A 23,181-nucleotide genomic window follows, 5' to 3' on the forward strand; every position below is an offset into this window, starting at 1 on the left:
ACTATAATTACTTATATATATATATATATATATATTGAAAACAAAGCTATGTCTTGTAAACAGATTTTGTTCAATTATACTATGTCATGTAATTTGAAGTTACTTGATTTGTATAATTTACTACATGAATGCTTAGTATATATGCTTAAACCCTGAAAGTATTATCTATTAAAAGAGTGCATGAAGACATCTTTTACAACACGCAAAATGGTGTTTCACGACACACAACATAGCTCTTTTACAACACACATCATTGTCTTTACGACACAATTAAAATGGTAAAACATCTTTCACTATTTTGCATGTTGAAAGGAAAATTTTATCTTTTACTACATGATCTTTTACAACACACATTTTTGCATCGTAAACTATGACACATATTGTGCGTTGTAAAAGTCCAATTTTCTTGTAGTGATATACGTAGAAATTCACAAACAACTCTCTCATGCATGGAAGTATCCCGTTAATGAGATTGTTGACAACAAGACCATGAGAGAGTACTTTCTAGAGGTACATTCTTTTCTTCATTACATGAGTAATTGTGGTATGAAGCTGCTAACTGATTCCATTTAGGTTTCATAATCTCTCATTTTCATCGATCAGGGTCTTTGTATTTCAATCATGCGAAGATTGCTGAAACTGGCATTTGGGAAATACCTTTACGAAAAAAGCTATTGCAGGTTTGCTATTCTTCACCTGAAATTTCCATAGTAATGTTTCATTTTATCTGTCGTACGTTGTTCTATCCATAAATTATTTTCAGCTTTCTAAAATCTTTTATTTCAATGATTGATAAAAGTAGTGATGGAGGAAAGCAGTAACAAAGTAAGCTAAAATAGGTAGGCACCTCAAAGTAAAGGAATAACAGGGTCAATCCATCTCTCTATGATTGAAGCTTGTAGCTAGCTAGTGTTGACTGGAAGCTAGCAGCCACCATGTATTGACTAGTACTTCTGATTAGAAACACCAGCGAAGACTTGTATTCAGCACCATTTAGTGCACTGTTCTTTGCTTGTTACATTCTCTCTTTACTTTTCAATTTTTCATCAACTCTGGATATTACAATCCATGGCTATTGGAGAGGCTTTTCTCTCTGCCTTTCTTCAAGTTTTGTTTGATAGACTAGCTTCCAATGAATTTGTAGGCCTACTATGTGGCAGGAAATACGATGATTTGCTGGATAAGTTGAAGATCACCTTGCTGACGGTTACCACGTTGCTTAATGATGCTGAGGAGAAGCAGTTTTACAACACTGCAGTGAAGAAGTGGCTACACATGACTAAGGATGCTCTATATGATGCAGAGGACATACTCGATGAGCTAGCTAGTGAATCGCATACCAACATGAATAAGGTATGGAATTGGAACCCTATTTCCACCCCTCGCAGTCCATCTACTAGAGGGATAGAATCTAAATTGATGAAGATCATTGAGAGGTTGGAGTTAATTGCCAAATATAAAAATGTTTTAGGCCTGAAAGACAATGTTGGAGAGAGGTTGTTTGGGTTTAGGCTTAGATCACCAACAACTTCGTTGGTGGATGAATCATGTGTTTATGGCAGGAGCTATGATAAAGAGAAGATAATTCAATTTCTAGTACAGGATGAACCAGCAACTCGCAAAGTTGGTGTAGTTCCTATAGTGGGCATGGGTGGCATTGGAAAAACAACTCTTGCTCAACTGGTTTACAATGATGTCATAGTGGAAAGGCGTTTTGATTTGAAAGTTTGGATATTTGTATCTAGTCACTTTGATCCAGTGAGGGTCACAAAAACAATGCTTTGGTCAGTCCATTCAGAAAAAGTTGATATTGATGACTTGAATTTGCTACAAGTTTGTTTGAAAGAAAAATTGGCTGGGAAGAGGTTCTTGCTCGTTTTAGATGATGTTTGGAACAAAAGAAGTCATGATTGGGATCTCTTGTGGATGCCTTTGGAAGTAGGGAAAAGTGGAAGTAAGATAATAGTCACGACACGGAATAGTGATGTTGCCTCGAGCATGGGGACTGTACCAGCTTATCATTTGAGCGGTTTATCATTCGAAGATTGTTGGTTATTGTTCATGAGTCAGGCATCAGAGAACAGAATCATCGATGTTATTTTTCAGGCCATTGGCAAGGATATTGTGAAAAGGTGTGACGGTTTGCCCTTGGCAGTGAAAAGATTTGGAATCCTACTGCTGTCAAGAACTGAAGAAGATGAGTGGAAAGACATTTTAAATAGGCCAATATGGGATCTACCAGATGATGAAAGTAACATACTTCAAACTTTAAGCCTAAGCTATCATCACCTTCCTGCTCATTTGAAGCCTTGTTTTGCATACTGTTCCATTTTCCCAAGAGAATTTGAGCTGGACAAGGATTCACTTGTTTTATTATGGATGGCAGAAGGTTTCCTTCAACAACCTAAAGGAAATAAAAAGTTGGAAGCTGTGGGTGGTGAGTATTTTCATGAGCTAGTATCCCGATCATTTCTTCAACAGTCTGTTCACAACAGATCACGATATATAATGCACAACCTCATGCAAGAGCTAGCTCACTTTGTTTCTGGAGAATTCTGTTTCAGGTTAGAAGAAAAAGTTGAGGATGGTAATGAACACAAAGCTTTTGAGAAGGCTCGTCATTCTTCCTATATTCGTCGTCAACGTGAGGTAACAACAAGGTTTGAGTCCTTCAGCAGACTTGAGCGCTTACGTACCTTCCTTCCATTGGATTCAACAGATGGAATTGGTGTAAGCTATTTGGCTAAGAAAGTCCCTCATGATCTGCTGCCCAAGTTAAGACGTTTACGAGTGCTATCTTTCGGTGCATGTCGTATTACAGAACTGCCTGAATCACTTGGCAATTTAAAACATCTTCGCTATTTGGACCTTTCTCGCACTGCAATTAAAGGGTTGCCTGATTCAATGACTATGCTTTGCAACTTACAGACATTGATATTATCAGAATGTCGCTCTCTCACTGAGTTGCCAGTAGGGATGGGGAACTTAACAAGCCTTCGTCATCTTCATATTAATGGAAGCAGACTAGAAGAGATGCCACCACAAATGTGTACATTGAAGAATCTTCAAACCTTGTCAGAGTTCATGGTTGGTAGAAACAGAGGATGGGGAATTAGAGACTTGAAGGACATGCTGCAACTTAAGGGCTCGCTTCACATTTCTGGATTGCAGAATGTTGTTAATTTTGTAGATGCAATGGAGGCTAATCTGAAGGGAAAGCAGGAACTTGAGAACTTGGTGTTCCAATGGAGTGAAAGTTTTAATCGTTCACTCAATGATAAGATGCCACAAATTCACAGGAACCTTGAAGATCTCAGCACCAGAGGCCATAGTGTTTCAAGATTTCCTAGTCTCAAGGAAACCATGGAGGTTTCTGCATTGGAACCGAGAAACAGTGTGGATATTGCAAGAAATGAAAGAGTTGAAGTGGTTGTACTTGAGATGCTGCAACCTCATAAAAATATAAAAGGAATCACAGTGAAAGACTATGGAGGCACAAGATTTCCTAGTTGGATTGCATCCCCATTGTTCTCCAATATCATATTTTTAAAAGTTACTGATTGCAGGAAGTGTATAGAACTACCAGCACTTGGGCAACTCCCTTCGCTCAAACATCTAATTCTTGAAGGGATGGATGGCATTAAAAGTATAAGTGCTGAGTTTTATGGGAATCGTTACTCTCCTGTCCTTCCATTCCCATCGTTGGAAACTCTAAAGTTGAACCGGATGATAAACTGGGAGGACTGGTCATCTTCTGGGGTTGAAGGTAGGGGAGACTTGCGTTGCCTACAGAAGATTGAAATTCTAAATTGTCCGAAGCTTAGAAGTTTTTCACAGCACTTTTCTTCCTTGAGAGAAATGAGAATCAAGTGGTGTGAAGAACTGGTTGCTATTGCATGCTTTTCAAATACTGATAATGCCTTAGGTAGAGGCATAGAATTCCCTTGCCTCCTCGAACTTTCTATATGGACATGTCCCAAGTTGAAGAGATTGCCTTGTCTCTTTCCTTCTCTGAAATTACTTGAGATAAATGGATGTCAAGAACTAGAAGAACTTCCCAACCTCCCTTCGATCCATGAGTTGGAACTTAAAAATTGCAATGAGGGGGTATTACAAAGTATAGGTGGACTTGCCTCCGTTACTTACTTGCGTTTGAATCAAATTCCCAATCTTGCATGTCTACTTGAAGGGTTTCTGCAAAACTTAACAGCTCTTGAAGAGTTGCAGATTGCGGATCTAAGTGAGATCATCACTTTGTCTAATGACATTGGATTGCAAAACCTGTTGCACCTCAAGCACCTGGAAATTTCAGAATGTCCATTCCTGAAAGAGCTACCACAATGCTTGTACAAACTCTCCTCTCTTAAGGAGCTTAGAGTGTGGAGATGTCCATCACTTGTATCATTTCCAGACACAGGCTTTCCTTCCACACTTAGAGGCCTTGAAATCAAGGGTTGCGAGTCTCTGCAGTTCCTACCACAATGGAAGATGCACAATGACGAGAGGTCCTCTCCGTTTGAGTATTTGGTAATTGAAGACTGTTCTTCTCTCAAGTCTTTACCAGGAGGAAAGCTTCCTAGCACACTTAAACACATTGAAATCCAAAACTGTAAAAGTTTGGATTCCCTCCCAGAGGACATGATTCAGAATAACACTTGTCTTGAATTCCTTAACATTTCCGGGTGTCATTCTGTCATGTCCTTTCCGGAAGGTACTTTTGGGCTCCCTGCAGTCACATCTAACATGGTGATGAACCTTAAACAACTCATCATCAACAACTGCACCAAACTCAAGTTGATACCTAAAGGTCTCCACAATCTTATCCATCTCAGCAACTTAGAAGTTGCTGAGTGTCCACTTCTCGAGGCTATTACAGAATTTGGCTTGCCAACCTCCATGCTGCAGTCAATCAAAATCTCCAACTGCCAAAGCCTCAAGTCCCTGCCAAATCACATGTACAACCTCACATGTCTTCAACAACTATCTATAGAAGGTTGTTCCAATCTTGTGTCATTTCCAGAGGGTGGCTTGCCTACCAATCTATTGTTGCTTTCAATCTTGGATTGCGAGAAACTCTTACCAACATTTGAGTGGGGGTTGCATGGGCTCACATGTCTCACCAACCTCACCTTTGGCGGTTGTGAAGCTCTTGTGTCGTTCCCAGAGGACTGGCTGTTGCCTACCACTTTATCCTCTCTTCAACTTCAAAGATTGCCAAATCTTGAATCCCTTCCGAAGAGGCTGAATGATCTCACCTCTCTGGATAGTCTGGAGCTATCAGAATGTGACAAACTTCAAACCTTTTCTGAAGAGGAGCAACCAAAGATGCTTCAGAATTTTGAAATTTTGGGTTTCCCTCTTACAAGTGGTTTTGTCTAAACAGGATACAGTTGTGTATAAGGTTGCATACTTGCATGTTTGCATACATCGTTAAGATTGGTTTAATGCCTAGCTCAGGCATATGTAAGCAAGGACTTCAAATCCTTTGTGTTTTTTACCAGTGGTAATTGATATGTACTTACAAAGGAATGCCTCATTCTCCTTCTAACATTTACATAATTCGTGAATGGAGACGAGCTTCCTAGTTTCTTTTTTTGTTGTTTCTTCTAGGAGGTTTTGTTTTTCTCCTAGTTTTTTTCCCTCTAGTTCTTGAACATGTATGAGTAACATGGCAGAGATGATATCTGCTCTTTGTTGAGGGTGTTGCTGTGCAAGGTCTGGCTTGCTTTGTAGCTACTGTTTCTTTGTTGTTTGCCTTGGCTTGTTTGAAGGTTCTACATGTTCATTAACATATTATGGAATGGGAGGAGGAACTTGATTAGATTGACTGTACGGCATCATCGGTGAATTGACAAAATACCGCATTGCAACTTATGTCGGGAGACTTGCATACATATTGCTAGCAGTGGTAATTTCAATGCTACAATTTTGCTGGTTATCATTTGTAAAACTAAAACAAAAATGAGCAGATGAACTTTCAACATGTTTGTGTTTATACTTGAATAAGATCCATCTCGCTACATCAATTCTAGGCTGCAACACTTGTAAATAAGCAAAATGGAGCAGATACAACTTGATGAAATTTTTCTTGTGTTGCTCAAACCTAAGCTATCTCAGTGAGTGGACACTTTTTTGATGACATGGGAGCCCGAAGGCAAGGACAAGAAACCTAAAACACAACTAATATAGGCTTGGAAGAGCCGGAAGAATCAGACAGTGAGTAGACACTATGCTGATGTAACATAAACATGAGCTGATTTACATGCAAAAGCAAGATATCCTGATAGAAAGCTATATCTAACGGGAGAAATGGTCTACTGAGGTGTTTGCCCATGAGGTGGTGGCCCTGGTGGAGGCTGAGGCATGCCTGCTTGACCCCTGGGCTGCAATAAGCAACACACGGACACATTAGCTTCTTCTGAGTAATGTTGTAGTTTACAAAAGGGAATGATACTTGTCCATCTTTTTCACCCAATCTAGCTTTCTTGTCATCTAACCATAAGTAACTTGTTATTCATGTTTAATAAGCATATTGAAGAAATGGCAACATGGCAGATAATAATGTGAGAATTTGGTAAAAATAGTTGCGCACAGTAGCAACATTGTTATGAAAGTTTCTCTGCTGTAGATATTCAATATTTAATATTATGTAGTACATAGGCAGTAAAACAAGTTTTGTCTTACCTGGTAGGGATTATACCCCGGTAGCATTGGTATTTGTCCAGATTGTGCACGATTGAAGGTGCCACCATGAGAATACATTTGCCCTCCACTTGCACTAGATGGGCCCTGCATGTTTGGCATGGCATTTGGAAAACCTCCAACAGGTGGAGGTGGATTCATGCCCATATAATGACCTTGTGGCAATTGGTGAACCATCTGATTCATTGTACCTTGCATGCCCTACAAAACAAATATAATCATAATAACAATTTACCGATATGAAGAATTTAAAGGACAGCAGTAAAAAAGGATCGGCCTGACACATTTGTGAATGGTTCTATGTTCACAAAAGTAAACTTCTATGCTTACAACTGAAAGTATTGCTGCTTAGAATATTGCTTCAGAGGCACTCCTAGACCCTTTTCAAAAGCTTCTATGGAAATGTTTGCATGCTTATTCTATGAGCCACTATACATGGATACTAGAACCAAGGCCACATGCTATTACTCATTCACAAAATGATGCCAATGATGTCATAATATTCCAAAACTAATTTGACATACTATTAGATGTTGGAGAATACTGAAAAAGCAAATTTCTGAATTGCTGAAATATCTTCACTTTGCCATAGAGAACATACAAGCCTTTCAAGTCGTGACATATACATGAATGGAACAGGGGAAGAAGAAATGCAAAAGTGGAGTTTGTCATTCCTGAGAAGCTCTCTCAGCTTGGATTCAAACCTTAACGGGGCTCCACAAATGACTTGGAGGGAGGCATAGAGGCCTAGTTATTTAATTTAGGTAACGTAAATGGACAACAAACCAGTCTGCTCTATGTCCAATTTTAAATAAAGAAACTTAACAAATACAGAATTTCACTCATTAATCTAATATACAAAATTAAAACTGCTTAAAGTAAAAAGATATGTTTCTGAAAGCATTGAAACCATACCATGGGCATTGAGAGTGATGTAGGAACCGATGAAGGCATAGGCAAAGATCCGGACACTGAAGATGGCATACCAAGTGGGGGCATTTGGGGTGGTGGACGTAAATGAGGATGCGGCAGCAAGGGCAAATGGGATGGAGGCTGTAGCTGTGACATATTTGGAGGTGGCATGGGCAAAGGGGGCATTTGTTGGGGGTGACCTTGGTGTTGCTGATGTTGCTGTTGGGCATTTTGATGATATGGTTGCTGCTGATTTGCAGCAAGAAGAGAGGGATGTGGACCAGGTGGGAGAGGAGGAGCACCTAAAGGCATTGAATGTGCATGAGGTTGCTGTTGCTCTCCCTGAATAGATGAGTCGAGGGATGGTATGGCTAACGGCATAGCTACTCCAACCCCTGGAATAGTTCCTTCATTTCGAGTTCCCCCGGGAGTAAATGGTCCTGGAGTTGGTGGTCCATCATGTAGTGGAAAATTACCACCCATGCGGCCAGCAAAAGCAGAGTTTTGATCACCATAACCTGAGAAGTCCAAATTTGCACAATGTACAAGTTAGCTACATCTACCCCAATTTAAACTACAAATTCATATCCATGGTGGCTGCTTTTTTCGTGTGCATGTGTGTACAGGGTTATGTGTGTTTTGCACTAAAATATTACCCACAGTACATAGCACATAGACCAGCAATTAGTTATGCAATCACAGAAAGGTAAGTGCTGTGTCTGGCTTGCTGTGCAAGTCAAAATTAAAACTTAAAAAATAGAAATTTTATTTGATATAAATCAGATGATGATGTCTTCACAGTTTGATATTGGAATAGGAGTACCAACCTTGAGTCTGATTGATGTTAAATTTATCACGACCAGTGTCTCCTGGCCTATTTCGGCACCAAAACTTTGTTGTATGATCATTGCTACCGCTGCACAAGATCAAAGCAGGTAATTATGCCACTGCTAATGCATCATAATCATTACATAATGACGATAGCTATAGGAGTGTAGAAAGTTTCAATAAGTATTCTATACATAGAATCCAAATCATTAAGATGCATATACATGCATATTGGAAGTCCAACTGGGCATGCAACCTGCCAAAAGCATATAGGTTTAGGTGGCACAAGTGATGGTGCTTGGCCCGATTTACATCTAACGCTAATTATTTGGAGGTGGGAAAAGTCAATGTAAACTAGCTCGAGACTGAACCAATAATTGCCAATCTTCAAGTCTTAAGAATATTCTCATACCTACAGACCCTAATGAAGTAAACCCTCTACTAATCCAATAATGTTTTACTCAAATCTGACTTTTTCTTGAGTGATCCAATCATGTATTTAATCAAAAGCTGGTTTTCAAATTAGTTAGTTGGAATTCAGATTCACTCAATATACAAATAAATAAACATCCTGGTTTGCTACTATATCCTAGGAAAGAGTGCTTCGTTGAAAGTTGCACTAGATGGTCTTCAAGGAACAATATATAATATGTATCTGGGCAAGAGATTGCACGTTCTGGAAAGGACATGCTCATATTTCTTGGAAAGGGGTTATCCTCTATAGGCAGTTATCACTGAAATTTTGCAAAACTAAGCCATAATAAACCTGGCTTAGATTTTAGACACACACACACATTTATAGACTTTTATTTTGGATAAAAGAACATGATCATAAACAACTAGTTATGCATACCTGCAAAGAATATAACCAATAGGATGCCATTGGAGATCCCACACACTGTTATCGTGTGCATTAGGAATTTCAACCTGGGGAGTTTCATGCCTGTGCATCAGAAATGATTAGGATAAGATACAGGAACTATAAATTGCAATAAGGAATGATCTAAAAACAGAAAAAAGGCAAAATACTTTAAGGTTTAGGGTAATATAATAAAGGAAGTGGACAACTGATCCAAAAAAGAGAAAAGCATCAGAGACCAAGTAACATCAACAGCTTCTAGACCAGGAAACACTTGGACTACTTCTGCCTTCCAATCTAGCAGAATGCTACTAAGGATAGTAACTCAGAAAAACAGGAACCCTAAATTTGGTATGAGGCCTCAGACATCAATTAGACCACGGAGATGTAATTCAGTTTGCACCAAAGTTTAATGTGCTAAATGACACAGCCTACTTCACAATCCGCAGACCTTACATTTGAATTACGAATGCTAGTCTCACTTGTTATATCCTACAACACTGATACTCAACTACCATCAATAACCAGCACAAAACGCTCAATACCCTGAAACAAACTACTTAATCAGTCTTCTCTCCAGAAATGAACAAGAAATTTGGCAACTATAGGTTGCCTACCTGAGTCCCCACCTTAAAAAGCTTGGAACAAATCAATTAATAACTTATGTGATATTCGAAAAATATATAAAATCTAGGTGCCAAATATATGTTAACAGAAGCCATCAGTTTAGTATGCAATATAACAGGAAGTAGGATCAATGTTTGCTCACTTGGTTGTCATGATATTTATAGCTGGCTTGTTGTTATTTAATTAAGGATTAATTTCAGTTTACCCCAACCCAACCCAAACCCCCCCCCCCCCCTCTTTCTCTGAGGTTTGGGGTTAACGTTTCACTCCCCATACTTTTCATTTTGAAAATTTACCTCCTAAAGTCGTCAAATTTCATAAATCAGACACAATTGGAGGTGAAATGATAGCATGAAATCTTAGAAAAAATGTCCTAAAAGGCGATTTATGTTGTTATAAGACTATTTTAGCCCTTTTAGTGAGTTATGAAGTCAAAATTAACGTCCGAATTAGACAGAATTTCAGCAATTGGGCATGATTTATGAAAATTGAAAACTTTAGGGGGCAAATTTTCAAAATTAAAAGTATGGGGAGTGAAATGATATTAACCCTAAACCTCAGGGGTGTAAACTGAAATTAATTCTTTAATTAAACCATGAAATTCATGATAAGTAAAGATCCAATTTATAACACTGATAAAGACAAAACTGAAACACAGAACTTGGATCAGTAATAGAATTACCCAACAAGCCAATGAAAAATGGATCCATCAGCACTCCCACTGACAAAATATTCTTCATGAAATGGATGCCAAGCCAGAGCTAAAAATTAAACAATAATGACCATAAGCACTATAATCTTAGAAAGTATTAGTATATACAATCAATGCACTAAACATAGTACAAGGCATTCAAACAAGATGAACCAATTAGGACAAACAAAGCAAAAAGATGGTGAAAGAGACGATGATAATGGTTTGGACATGAATATTTTTCTTGTTTATAAGAATTTCATACAAAGTTTAAAGAAACTTTCATTAAACTCATCTGTTCTTTACGGGGAGGAATGTGATTCAAGTAAATGCAAGAGTAATACTACTAATTAGTAGATGGAAATATAAAGATAATGCTACTGATTATCAGAGATAAAAATATTTAGATGGATGATAACAGTAACTAGAAAACATAAAAATGTTGAGATGCATGATGATGTAACTAGATAAAAGTCAAAAATCAACACACACACTGCCCAACTAAAATGCAGACTAATTAACAGAACAGTTAGAAACAAAATCCACTAGAACATAAAAATAAATAAATAAATAAATACTAAAACATTATGTAACATTGAAATAATCACTAACCAGTCACTTCCTTCCGATGCCCGCGGAAAGATTCAAGTTCCTTCATAGCCCTTATGTCGTAAAGCTAAGTGTTCAGAGTGCAATAATATCATCAATCATGGAAAAACAATTTAAACTTCAACAAATAAGTACCAGACTAACCTATATTGAAGTATATAATCTAAAACCTAGCTGCTTACCTTTATGATTTGGTCCTTTGAAGCAGTTAGCAGCCAGTTACCATTTTGGTTCCATTTAACAGATTGCACCAAATTTTTGTGACCATGACTGCAAAAATCAAAAAATCATTAAAAAAATTTCAACTCACAGTTTAATTAAAGGTAAATCAACAAATGTTCAGGACTCACAATGAACAGAGTTCTCGCCCTGACTTAGCATCCCAAAGTTTGACTAGACTGTCTTTCCCACCTGTGTATCCAACAACTTGGAATTAAGTACAAAAACATACCAACATAGAAAAAGAAGTTTGACATAGTAAATCCAAGAGAATCATCGCAAACACCTGAAGCTAGTAGAGACTTTGTAGGGTGCCAGTCAACACTCTTCACATCCCAACCATGGCCTGCCTGAGTTCAAACCACACATAGAAATTCTAAGGTTACTTAATGCACTTTTCAAGCATGAAAATCCCAAGAATATGGTGTTGAAAACTTAAGCAAGAAGTAAACTTCAAGCAATTAGGATTCCAAGAAAATCTGCCCAGAATTCAAGCTTTGAAGTGGAAGTATTTCTCTTTTTATATTCTACTTATTTATCTTTTGAGAAAATCCCACATCAACTTATGTAAACAGAAGACATCTGCCTATTCACTCCATCACCCAGATAAAATATATTAAATAAGCAGACATTGATTAAGAAAAATTTAATAGTTGTGCTTGACCTTGGATAAAGGAAGGGGCAGGAATTGCATTTCTTAACTAGACCGTGTCAGATTACATATGAGTATATCAGTATTAATCAAGCTACAGAATTATGGCACATGTAATGTGATCAAAGCACATTACCAGTCAAAGTGCGCTCTTCCTGGCACCGTGCAAAATCCCATATTTTAACAGTAGTATCATTCGAACAGGAACAGAACTTCAAGTCAGTCTTACAAAAACTGTAAACAAAAAAAGGGTAAGTCAGGACATGCATTAAACACAATGAACATGACTACTCATATTTAAGCGTTTACCTTAAGTCCTGAACAGATTCTTTGTGAGCAGATTTGTTGGCCTTCACATTATTCATGTTGGTCTGCCAATACCTAAAAGTAGAACCATATGTATTAACACATTAAAGCTATTGATTGTTATCATTTAATACAAAACACCAATTGAAACTATAGATGTGATTACTTTATTGAGCCCCCATCATCACCAGAGACCATCCAGTTGCCATTATGACTCCATACCATAGATCTGATTGCTTGATCATGAGCCTACAAATCAAAAGATGAAAATTATCATAAACTACATTTTGACATCTTTTAAAAATGATGATACCCTTAGGAAAAGAAAATATTTTCTGAATTATTTACCTGAAGAATCATTTCAAAATTAAATGATTGACCATTCCAAAGAGTGAATTCCCCATTTTGAGAGCCTGTAATAAGACGCCTCCCTGGAGGAGTCCACTGTGAAACGAAAGTGGAAGGGGTCAGTCAACATCAGTATGATAGCCCAATTGAAGACATCACGTTCATGTTCCACATATCTCAAACCATTACAAAAACAGAAAACTGAATAAATGAAAAGATTTCAGTGCCCTTAAATGAAGTTTTGTCTGGTTCATGACCCGATAAAGTAGACAGCTCTAGTTGAATGACAGCTCCATCTTCCAATAGAATATACATGGCCATAATATTCCCTCACTTTTTTCTCCCCTCTTCAAAGACCATTCTTAGACCTAACAAGTCATACAACTGCAGCATCATATTGATCTGAACATATACCATACTGTTCTTCACCTAACTTATACCCTCCCAATTACAAACGGAATTAAGACCCAAATCTTTTGTCTAGGGTGTAATATAATCTTAGCTAATGAACAGATCTCATAGCAGTACAATTAGATTATATCATTGCTGAAAAGGGGTTGAGGTATAGCTCACTCAGTAGCTACACCTCCCTTCAAAAAGGAGATCCCCAACTTCACTCTCCCTCCCACATATACATTGATTTCTTCTAAAAACTTAAGTATCAAAACAGGATAACATCATGCTTGTAAAAGAAAATATCAAATGCTTAGTGAATCATGGTTGGGGAAAGATAACACAGAAGAATTGATATGACTTTGACCAAATTTTATTGTAGCTGAACTTACCAAAACCCGATTAATTGAATTGCGGACTTTGTTTGTGGAAGTATGCACAAACTTTGCAGCAAAGCCTGTAGATGGATTATCTGAATAGGCAACTGTTGGCAACATCTACACCATAAATACACAAAATTTAAGTGAAAATCATATTCACCAAGTTCAGACCAAAGCTAGACTACCATCATGCTAACATTGTTTATATAATAAGAAATAGTGAAATAGATACAGTAAAGGATCACTAACATCAATTGCTGCCGCTGGTGTAGCTTGCAATACTGTCCTATCCCTTGCATCCCGCTGCCACATCCGAGTCTGAAGAGCAATAATTACAGGATGTTAAGATATTCAAACAGAAATTAAGATAGTCAAGTCTGGGAGACAATAACAACTAGAATCCTTCAACGTCAGAAGGGCACACTTGAGGGAGGAAGCAATTTGAGAGTTGTTTAGTTTTAGCCTTTTAGGTGATGTTTGCAGTACCGGTAAGTGTAACATAAGGTTATACTGAGGTTGTACAGTGGTTTGGGCACTGCTAAGCAATTCTATTCTATTGTTGTACTACTTGCTTCCCCAACTCTGAAGGCTCTCCTCAGAAGCCCTGTTTGTGGGATTGTTTGATATACTTCTAGGCACATTTTTTCTTCTCAAGCTTCCTTTTAATGTAATTAGTTTTGGTACAGATGTTGGGCAGAAATTATCCATATCAGTTGGAAAAAACGATGTAATGAAGATGACTGCTACAACTAGATTCCGGACTCATTACTGGGAATAAATATATGAGATCAAAATGGATAAGAACATCAAAGTCTATAATTCAAGGTCAGCAGAGATGAACGAAACAATACTACCCCAACAAAACAAACCGGGGGACCAATAAGTTCACATCCAACCAACCAACGTAAACCACAAAAATCCTTGGCATAACTAGAAGAGCCACAGTCATCTTAAATTTATCCTCAAGATCACCCCAACAGTAGGATTCCGGCAAAAGCTTAAAAGATGAGATGGGATACCTGCATATACCGCACCACAGTGCTTGTGTAGTCAACTGCCCTTCTCTGAGTCTGCTTTCTGTTCCTCTTTGCACCAAAACCATCACCATGAGCTGCAATAAATCACATACAGTGTCAGTAAACCGTTTACAAATCAGTTTCATCATATAACTCAAAGCTTTACACCCGAAATTTCTGACTTCAAAATTTAAAATCCAAACAACTAGGTACAAATTGAAGAAAACAAACCATCGTAAGGAGGAACAGGAGGGCCAGGGGCAGAGGGGTGGTGATAATCCGGGGCCATATTAGTCGAAGAAGCAGACGGCTGCCGCATCATCGGCGGCGGCTGCTGCTGCGGTGGGCCCCTGTGAAACTCTCCACCTTGCTGGTGCTGGTGGTGCTGCTGTTGGTGATGTTGCTGCTGCTGCTGGTGATAGTGTTGCTGCTGCTGCTGCTGTTGGTGTTGCTGCTGCTGCTGTTGGTGTTGTTGCTGCTGCTGCTGCTGAGGATCACCGGGGTACATCATTATGGACCCGAAACCCTAAAACCTCGCCGGAGAATAGATTACGCAAAACGGAGGAGAGAATGAGGCGCCGGAGAATCGAATTGGGATGGGATTTTGGTTTGGGCTAGGGTTAGGGTTTGGGAGGAGTAATGTGGGTTGAAGCAGAGAGTGACGAAATCGAATTGGGAAGAAGAACTGAAGAAGCAGAGCCTCTCTGGAGAATTGAAAAATACTCAGAGGAGGGTTTATTTGGGGGTTTTCCGGGTCATGGGTTTTATACCGTCTTAAAACGGGTCATGAGATCTGAAGCGTTGGTATGATCCAACGGATGGACTTGTAGTTTTTAAAGGTTTAGTCTTTTGGAAACAGGAATGCTTTCAGTTGGGTATAGCAAGCAGCTTTGCAGTGCTTCTGGGAAAAGCACCCTCCCCAGTTTAATCTGTAAGTTTCTTAGCCCTTCATTTTATTTTTCAATTGCTTTGTATAATTGTTAAGAGATTTGATGCTGGGTAAGAATTGAAAACTGGGTTTAGAACACAAGCCAGAATTTCCATGATTATTGTATTTGGGTAGTTGTGCATTATTAGTGTTCTCTGCCCTTGGTTTGTTTCTTTGCAATTCAGCTCTGCTGGAGATGCTCGCTTTCCATGAGTACTCAGAATGTTTACTTTTGGTCCCTTTTTTTCTCTTTTCTGTGTCTTCTAAACAAGACAAGTAAATATTGTTCCAGTTTGATATCTTACATAGGTGCTGGGGACTTGGTGCATTGCTTGTTATCCTTTTGGTATCGCCGTATCCGGAATAGATGCTCTGTCGTCATTTCAAAAGGAACATAAACTATTACTGATGTGTTGAGTGTGTTATCAAAGACTGGGTGTCAATGTGTGGTCTTCCAGCTTCTATAAGCTTCACTTTGCCTGGCCACTTCCTAGTAGTGTTTGAGTTAGAAAATGCAGCATCAAGTCGTCTTTAAAGTTTTGTTAAGCTATTATTTTTCTAATCAAAAATAAAATAAAATGGAGGAAGGTTTACTGAAAAAGTTGAATATTTCACATCAAGTTTTATGATTTTCTTTTATGATGGTTCATTGTGGAGACTTCCTTAAACAGATTTTGATGATTTTAATTTTATTTTTCATATTCTTCCTTTCTCCAAAAGGGCCTCTCTGGCAATAGTAGCGGCAACTCTATGTCTTATGAAAAAAGGCTCACTGCCGTCAAAAAAGCTGCCTCTCTCACTGCTCGCCTCTGTGAGAAGGTACAAAAGACACTGCTGAAGCCGAACACTTCTTCAAAATCAGATAAAAGTACGGCCTTGGTGGCCCATTATGATAGAGCTTCGGACAGAATACAAGAACTTGCAGATCATTCTACTGTCACTACTGCTGGACATGATATTAATAATGGCGTTCATGAAACGAAATTGGCAAAGAACTTGGCATGTCTTGTGGATGAATCTTCTCATATAAATGAGAGAAGACCCAGGAGCAGAATGGAACTCAAGAGGTCTATTGAACTGCGCATTAAGAAGAGGGTGAAGGAACAATACCTCAACGGGAAGTTTCAGCACCTAATGGCTAAAGTAATTGCCACTCCAGAAACTCTTCAAGATGCTTATGATTGTATCAGACTCAACTCCAATATTGACATAGTGTTAACTGATGGGAAAACTACTTTTGGTTCTATGGCTGAAGAGCTGTATCTTGGGAGCTTTGATGTTAATGCTAATACCTTCTCTATCTCAACAAAGGGTGCAAGGAAAGATGTTTTAGTGCTTCCCAATGTGAATCTGAAGATCATCCAGGAAGCCATCAGAATTGTTTTGGAAGTTGTCTACAAGCCCCACTTCTCTAAGATTTCACATGGGTACCGAAGTGGGCGGGGGCATTCCACAGCTTTGAAGTACATAAGCAAGGAAACTGCTGGTTCTGATTGGTGGTTTACATTGCTCGTTAACAAAAAGCTAGATGCTTGTATTCTTGCTAAACTAATATCAGTAATGGAGGAGAAGATAGAAGACCCTAGCCTCTATGTTATGATCCAAAGCATGTTTCATGCAAATGTACTCAACTTTGAGTTTGGTGGTTTCCCCAAAGGTCATGGTCTTCCACAGGAGGGAGTATTGTCCCCTATATTAATGAATATTTATCTTGACCTTTTTGACCGCGAATTTTACAGATTATCAATGAAGTATGAAGCTCTCGTTCCAGGTTTTCATACTGATCAAAAATCCAAGTCTAAACTGCGCAGCTGGTTTAGGAGGAACCTTAAAGGTAATGATCTTGGCTGTGCAGGTGAAGAGAGTTTTAGAGTCCATTCTTGTCGTTTCATGGATGAGATATTCTTTTCGTTTGCGGGTTCTAAGGATGCAGCTCTTAATTTCAAATCTGAGGTTCTAAATTATGTGCAAAAGTCTTTGCACTTGGAAGTTGATGATCAAACAGAATTATTGCCATGTCAAATGTCGCAGGGAATCCGCTTTTTAGGCACTTTGATTAAAAGAAATGTGAAAGAAAGTCCTGCTACAAAAGCGGTTCACAAGTTAAAGGAAAAAGTTGTTCTATTTGGGTTACAGAAGCAAGAGGCATGGGATTCTGGTACAGTTAGTATAGGCAAGAAATGGTTGGGTCATGGTTTGAAGAAGGTCAAGGAATCAGAGATTAAGCATTTAGCCAACAGCAGGTCTGTTCTGAGTCAAATTTCCCATTTGCGTAAATCTGGTATGGAAACTGATCATTGGTACAAGTACTTGCTGAAGATTTGGATGCAAGATGTGAATGCCAAAGCAGCAGAGAGTGAGGAAGCTATCCTGTCTAAGTATGTCTCAGAACCAGCTTTACCTGAAGAACTAAGAAACTCCTTTTATGAGTTTCAGAGGCAAGTGGAAAAATATGTTTCTTCAGAGACCGCTGCTACTCTTGCCCTTTTGCCAAATGCTGGTTCTTCTACCGACTCTGTCATTGTCACTGAGATAATTGCTCCTGTTATTGCAATAAAAAAGCGTCTCCAACGATATGGATTGATCACACGTGATGGTTATCCCCGTGCAACGTCTTTGCTTGTTTTACAAGATAATCTTCAAATTATCGACTGGTTTGCAGGTATTGTTCGCCGTTGGCTTAGATGGTATGCCAAGTGTGATAACTTCAATGAGGTAAAGCTCTTGATCTGTGATCTGGTAAGAAAATCATGCATCCGAACACTAGCATCAAAGTATCGTGTGCATGAAGCTGATATAGAAAATCGATTTGACACTGAACTAAGCAGTATTCCATCTACCCTAGAAGTTGAGCAAGAGATGGTAGATGAAACATCGGACCCTCAGGCTTTCGAGAACGATGAGGCTTTAATGTATGGAATTTCTTACAGTGGCTTGTGTTTGCTCTCTTTAGCAAGAATGGTGAGCCAGTCACGACCTTGCAATTGTTTTGTCATTGGGTGTACAGCTCCGGCACCATGTGTCTATACTCTTCATGTAATGGAAAGGCAAAAGTTTCCTGGCTGGAAGACTGGGTTCTCAAGTTGCATTCATCCCAGCTTGAATAGACGGCGAGTTGCGTTGTGCAAGCAACATCTCAAGAATTTGTATCTTGGTGATATATCACTTCAATCCATTGATTTTGGGGCATGGAAATGAATGCATTCAATAATTAATATTGTTCTTTTTTCCACGCAACGAGTTTAGATAATCCAAGCACGTAGTCGTGGATTGTACATACATTAGTAAATAGAACCTGTAATCCGGTAACTTAGGCAGTTTCTTTCCTAAGACAAGTAATTACCATTAGTAATTTATTGACGCTTTCCAAGAACAACAGAACACAGAACCCCTAAAGACGATTAATTTCCCTACGTCATATTGAGCATGTAGCACAGACCGCTAAGTACATTCTGGAGAAGTTTATGGAAAGCCATCCCACCAAGCTTAAATTGTAGTACATAACGAGAGCAAGGGTCCCAAGATAAGCAAAATTCTACATTTACTCATCTTTATATATCGTGGATTGTATATATAAGATATATGGATTCCACTAAGGTTCCTTCTAGGTATTAAAATATCATTCCTAAGACGTTACGATGGTGCTAAGCTAAATCTATCTAGTTAACAAGTTTACCGAGAATACAATATCTAGTAAAGTATGTTGGCCTAAGTACAACAATGCGCTTATTACACTTAGATAGGGAAATTCAGCTTCTAACACTTCTTCATCATCTTCTTTTGGGCAAAATGGATTCAAACTTCGACTGATCATGGAAGTGGTATCAGGATCACTTTGTCCATGTTAAAGCGCTTGAGCATCTTTTAGATATATGCAGACATGTGGATTAGTGTTTCAAAACTCGGTGCTTTAGCTTAAGGTCTAAATAGAACCGAATTTCCCCAAGATGTTTCATCTCAAATTTAGATTTCTAGTAGGTTTCACTTATTTCATTATGAGTACTTATTTATGTTCATACCATCGACATAGACAACTACAATTGCAAATTCATAACTTATTATCTTTATAGATATGTAGTGACATAATACATCATTCTTATATCCCTTCTCAATAAAGTAGTCACTTAGACATAGTACCAAATCCGCTTGAATTGTTTCAGTCCGTGCGTGAATTGTTTCAATCCGTAAAGTGATCAACATTTCCATCTAATTGCAAACACAATATGTGGTTTTGAGTTTCTTCAATTAGGCAGGGAAGTCCATAAGGCACTTTCATGTATCTCTGCATCAAGATACTCATAGTGATATGTAATAACCACATCTATGAGCTTGATTTCCATTATAGGAGTAGTCAATCTAGGATGCTATGAGAAACATTGTGCCACAAGGCGAACCTTGTACATAAGGACTTCAATTTTCTCATTACGATTTCTCACAAAGACTCATTTATATTCTACATTAGTTGTTGACTTCCTTAGATCAAAACCAATCACCTAGATCAATCAGATCAGTATGGTAATGATACTAAAGTCGACGATCACTTCAAACCACAAGAAAAGCAGAGATCAAAATAATAAATAAGCGAAAGAAAGAGGATAAAGAGGAGAGAACATAAGAGATAAATAGAAAAGAGAAGAGAGGAGGCACGAATGCTTTTAAACCCAGGCCTGAAAATCTGAGGACATATGCGGGATTGCACAACCCAGCAGCAGGAACAAGAACGTCTGCACCCTATTCACATGAACACTTAGTAAACAGCAACCCACTTCGATAAGAAATCTTGGTATAATAAATTCCGTCCCTTAGCCTACGAGTGCCTCAAGTTCACTCGAGGAAAATAATAACATTTGGGTAAGTAAACCGATAAAAATTGACCAAATTGCACAGAGCTAGAAATTATCTTCTAACAACATTCGGCTCAGTTAGATTCGAACATTCGGTTAAGTTATCTTCTTAAAAAAAAAAAATACGGCTATTAAGACCTCTAAAAAACCTAAAATTCTCAAAACTAATGGTCCGGTTCAGACCGGGCACACAGTCAAAATATATAACCGCGTAGTTGTCTTCAACCTTTTCGGGTAAATACAACGGTAAATACCGCGTTACGAATCTGACAAGTCAGCTCTCGGACCCACCTTTATCTCCCTCACAAGAAAAGCACACCTGGGTAAATAAACAATTTAATTTAATCAATTAAATAATTCCCCTTCAGCATAACCAGAGACACGATGAAAATGCCTTGTCCTTGAAATCATAAAACAAACAAAACAGAATCGAAGACCCCTTTTGTTTTGACAACACAAAAACCACCTTCACCAACAACCCCAATTCTTCCTTCTCCAGCCCCATCATCATCCCACCGCCTCAATCCAACGGTCCCTTTTCATTTCCGATCATCATCGCTCCCTCCTTCAATTTCATTTCACAATTTACGGCGTCGATTTCGAATCGGAATCCAAACCCTAGGTGGTGGCGAGGAATTGAATCGAAGAAAAGCAAGATCAGGGTATTGGAATTCGCGGCGATTGCTGATCTGGGTCGATGGCGGATTTCGAAAACAGGCTCGATTTGTCTTCCCCGAAGCCGTCCTTGTTCTTCAATCGCTCTATAACCATGTACGCAGAGCCGAAGAAGGCCCACCACGCGCTCGACCACGCCGGCTCCTTCAAGAAACTCTACAGCTCCATGGAGACCATGCGTTCCGCCAGCAGCTCTTTTAAAGGAAAGGTGAAGAAACTTTGCAGCTTTTTCGAAACGGACAAGCTTCCGCCGCCTCGAAACGTTTCGGAGGAGACAACTCAATCGCTTGGGAAGCAGCTCAGGCCGTCGAAATCGATGGTGCATGCAAAGTCTCTGGGGCCGGATTTTCGGGTGTTGTCGATTAGGCTGCCGGGGACGGATGACAGGATTGTAATGTACCTCACTAGCTTGCGTGGGGTTCGCAGGACTTATGAGGATTGTTATGCTGTGAAGAATATATTCCGAGGGTTTGGGGTTTGGGTCGATGAAAGGGATATTTCCATGGATTCGGCTTATAGGAAAGAGTTGCAGAGCGTTTTGGGTGCCAAGAATGTGAGTTTGCCTCAGATTTTTATAAAGGGGAAATATGTGGGAGGTGCCGAGGTGATCAAGCAGCTGTTTGAGACCGGAGAGTTGGCAAAGATATTGCAAGGGCTTCCCATTCGGAAACCTGGGTCTGTGTGTGGGGGTTGTGGGGATGCCAGGTTTGTGCCGTGCATGAATTGCAGCGGGAGCAGGAAGGTGTTTGATGAGGATGATGACACGCCCAAGAGATGCTCCGAGTGCAATGAGAATGGTTTGATTCGGTGTCCTAATTGCTGTTGTTAAAGTTATTAAATGCTGCAATTGCCTCCTGCATATTTTAGAGGCTGTGTCTGCTGTTGTTGATAAAATAAGCAATTAAACAAGGTCGAGAATAGTTGATGGGGATGCAAATGTCTCTTTGGTTTGTGGTTTTTTCGTTTTGGTGTCTTCATTGTTCATCTGTTGGGTACTGATGTTCATTCACTCTTTGGACTGGACCGCATTTTGAATAATAATTTATATTATTCAAATGCGCAATATTGGTACTGGTATGTCTGATTGTATTACACAGTTGGGAGAGGTACATCTGCCGTCCCGGATCTTAATGTAAATATGTAGTACTATATTAGCATTGCAAAGGGTTGCAAGCTGATGAAATGTATTGAGATTGGATATAGTCATGCCCTAATTTCTTTTGTTTTATAAATTCTTTTACTAGTCATTGCAGTTTACTGTAAATGGAATTGAGTTTGAATTCTGTTCTTGGCTTCCTTTTATATTTGTGACTGAATATGGCCTCATCCCGCCCAGAAATGATTTGTTCTTAGGTTTTCCTAGATTGTGTTCTGAGTGTTGGGAATCAATGCCCAGTTACAGTTATGAATCTGGTGTTATTTGTCATATCGAATTTGGCATAGGGAATACATACTTTGCTTTGGGGACTGTATCATTGTCATTTGGAAGGTATGCAGTCTTTGAGCATTACTCAGATTTGGTTGCAGTACAAATACAGACACACATTTTTGCCATGCATTTAGATATGATTTCACTTTATCAATGATATGCTTTCTACCGGCATGTATACAGTGTCAATGAGGGGCATCCATTAGGACATGATTCTAGTTAATTGTTATCATTCCTAATTAAGCACACACACACACGTGTGTGTGTGTTTGTGTCTGTGTGACATCATTGAACCCTATTATTTTTCCAACTTGTAGACCAATTATCTTTTTCTTGAGTTTGGTTAGAGTAGACCTGCAAGGCTGCAACCATATGCTCTTAAAGCTAGAGCTAGCCATTCTTCAAAAAAGGAAAATGTCTGCTTATCAGGCTGTGTATTCATGTATGGGCGTGTATCTCGTTTTCAAAAAGTAAAAGTTATATATATACTGTAAAATTTATTTGTTTGCGTAGTATTTGCATGCAAGGACCGTTCTTCAGCTATCTTCTCTTTGTTTCTTTACCACTTCTTCTTTTGCTTTCTGACTTCCCGTGGTCTTTCTAGCTGTAACATAAGGTTGTTGATGCTATACTGCTCGCAACCTCCTGATCTTTGTGAGAACAGTGACTGGTGCATTTTCCTTTGTTTCTGTAACTTAAATAAGAGCTATAGCATGTAGCAACAGGGTTTGCGATTTCCCCTGTTAACACAATTCAGTTCAAT

At 38.9% G+C, this 23,181-nt stretch overlaps 4 protein-coding genes across 4 annotated transcripts; 3 read left to right on the plus strand and 1 right to left on the minus strand.

The window, feature by feature from the left end:
- The first annotated feature begins 1,068 nt into the window (after positions 1–1,068).
- Positions 1,069–5,379, plus strand: LOC101303375 (putative disease resistance protein At3g14460-like). Its single transcript, XM_004308553.1, has one exon. It carries the CDS (start codon positions 1,069–1,071, stop codon positions 5,377–5,379), a length of 4,311 nt encoding a protein of 1,436 aa, XP_004308601.1.
- A 593-nt stretch (positions 5,380–5,972) lies between these two features.
- Positions 5,973–15,233, minus strand: LOC101309089 (flowering time control protein FY-like). The gene is made up of 18 exons (XM_004307068.1): positions 14,774–15,233; positions 14,546–14,637; positions 13,776–13,844; positions 13,539–13,643; positions 12,754–12,849; positions 12,572–12,654; positions 12,409–12,480; positions 12,236–12,333; positions 11,734–11,793; positions 11,579–11,639; positions 11,411–11,498; positions 11,232–11,295; positions 10,611–10,689; positions 9,296–9,385; positions 8,442–8,530; positions 7,618–8,132; positions 6,685–6,903; positions 5,973–6,383 (listed from the first exon to the last, which is right to left on the minus strand). The coding sequence occupies exons 1-18, from the start codon at positions 15,051–15,053 to the stop codon at positions 6,315–6,317; spliced, it is 2,229 nt and encodes a 742-aa protein (XP_004307116.1). The 5' UTR covers positions 15,054–15,233; the 3' UTR covers positions 5,973–6,314.
- Positions 15,234–16,196: 963 nt separating this feature from the next.
- LOC101309387 lies at positions 16,197–18,692 on the plus strand. Its single transcript, XM_004307069.1, has one exon. The coding sequence runs from the start codon at positions 16,221–16,223 to the stop codon at positions 18,666–18,668; it is 2,448 nt and encodes an 815-aa protein (XP_004307117.1). The 5' UTR covers positions 16,197–16,220; the 3' UTR covers positions 18,669–18,692.
- Positions 18,693–20,713: 2,021 nt separating this feature from the next.
- On the plus strand, positions 20,714–22,218 carry LOC101309671 (uncharacterized protein At5g39865-like). The gene has a single exon (XM_004307070.1). The coding sequence runs from the start codon at positions 21,012–21,014 to the stop codon at positions 21,816–21,818; it is 807 nt and encodes a 268-aa protein (XP_004307118.1). The 5' UTR covers positions 20,714–21,011; the 3' UTR covers positions 21,819–22,218.
- Positions 22,219–23,181: the final 963 nt, after the last annotated feature.

This window comes from Fragaria vesca, linkage group LG7 (genome assembly GCF_000184155.1).
Source record: "Fragaria vesca subsp. vesca linkage group LG7, FraVesHawaii_1.0, whole genome shotgun sequence".
In the NCBI taxonomy this organism is placed as follows: domain Eukaryota; kingdom Viridiplantae; phylum Streptophyta; class Magnoliopsida; order Rosales; family Rosaceae; genus Fragaria; species Fragaria vesca.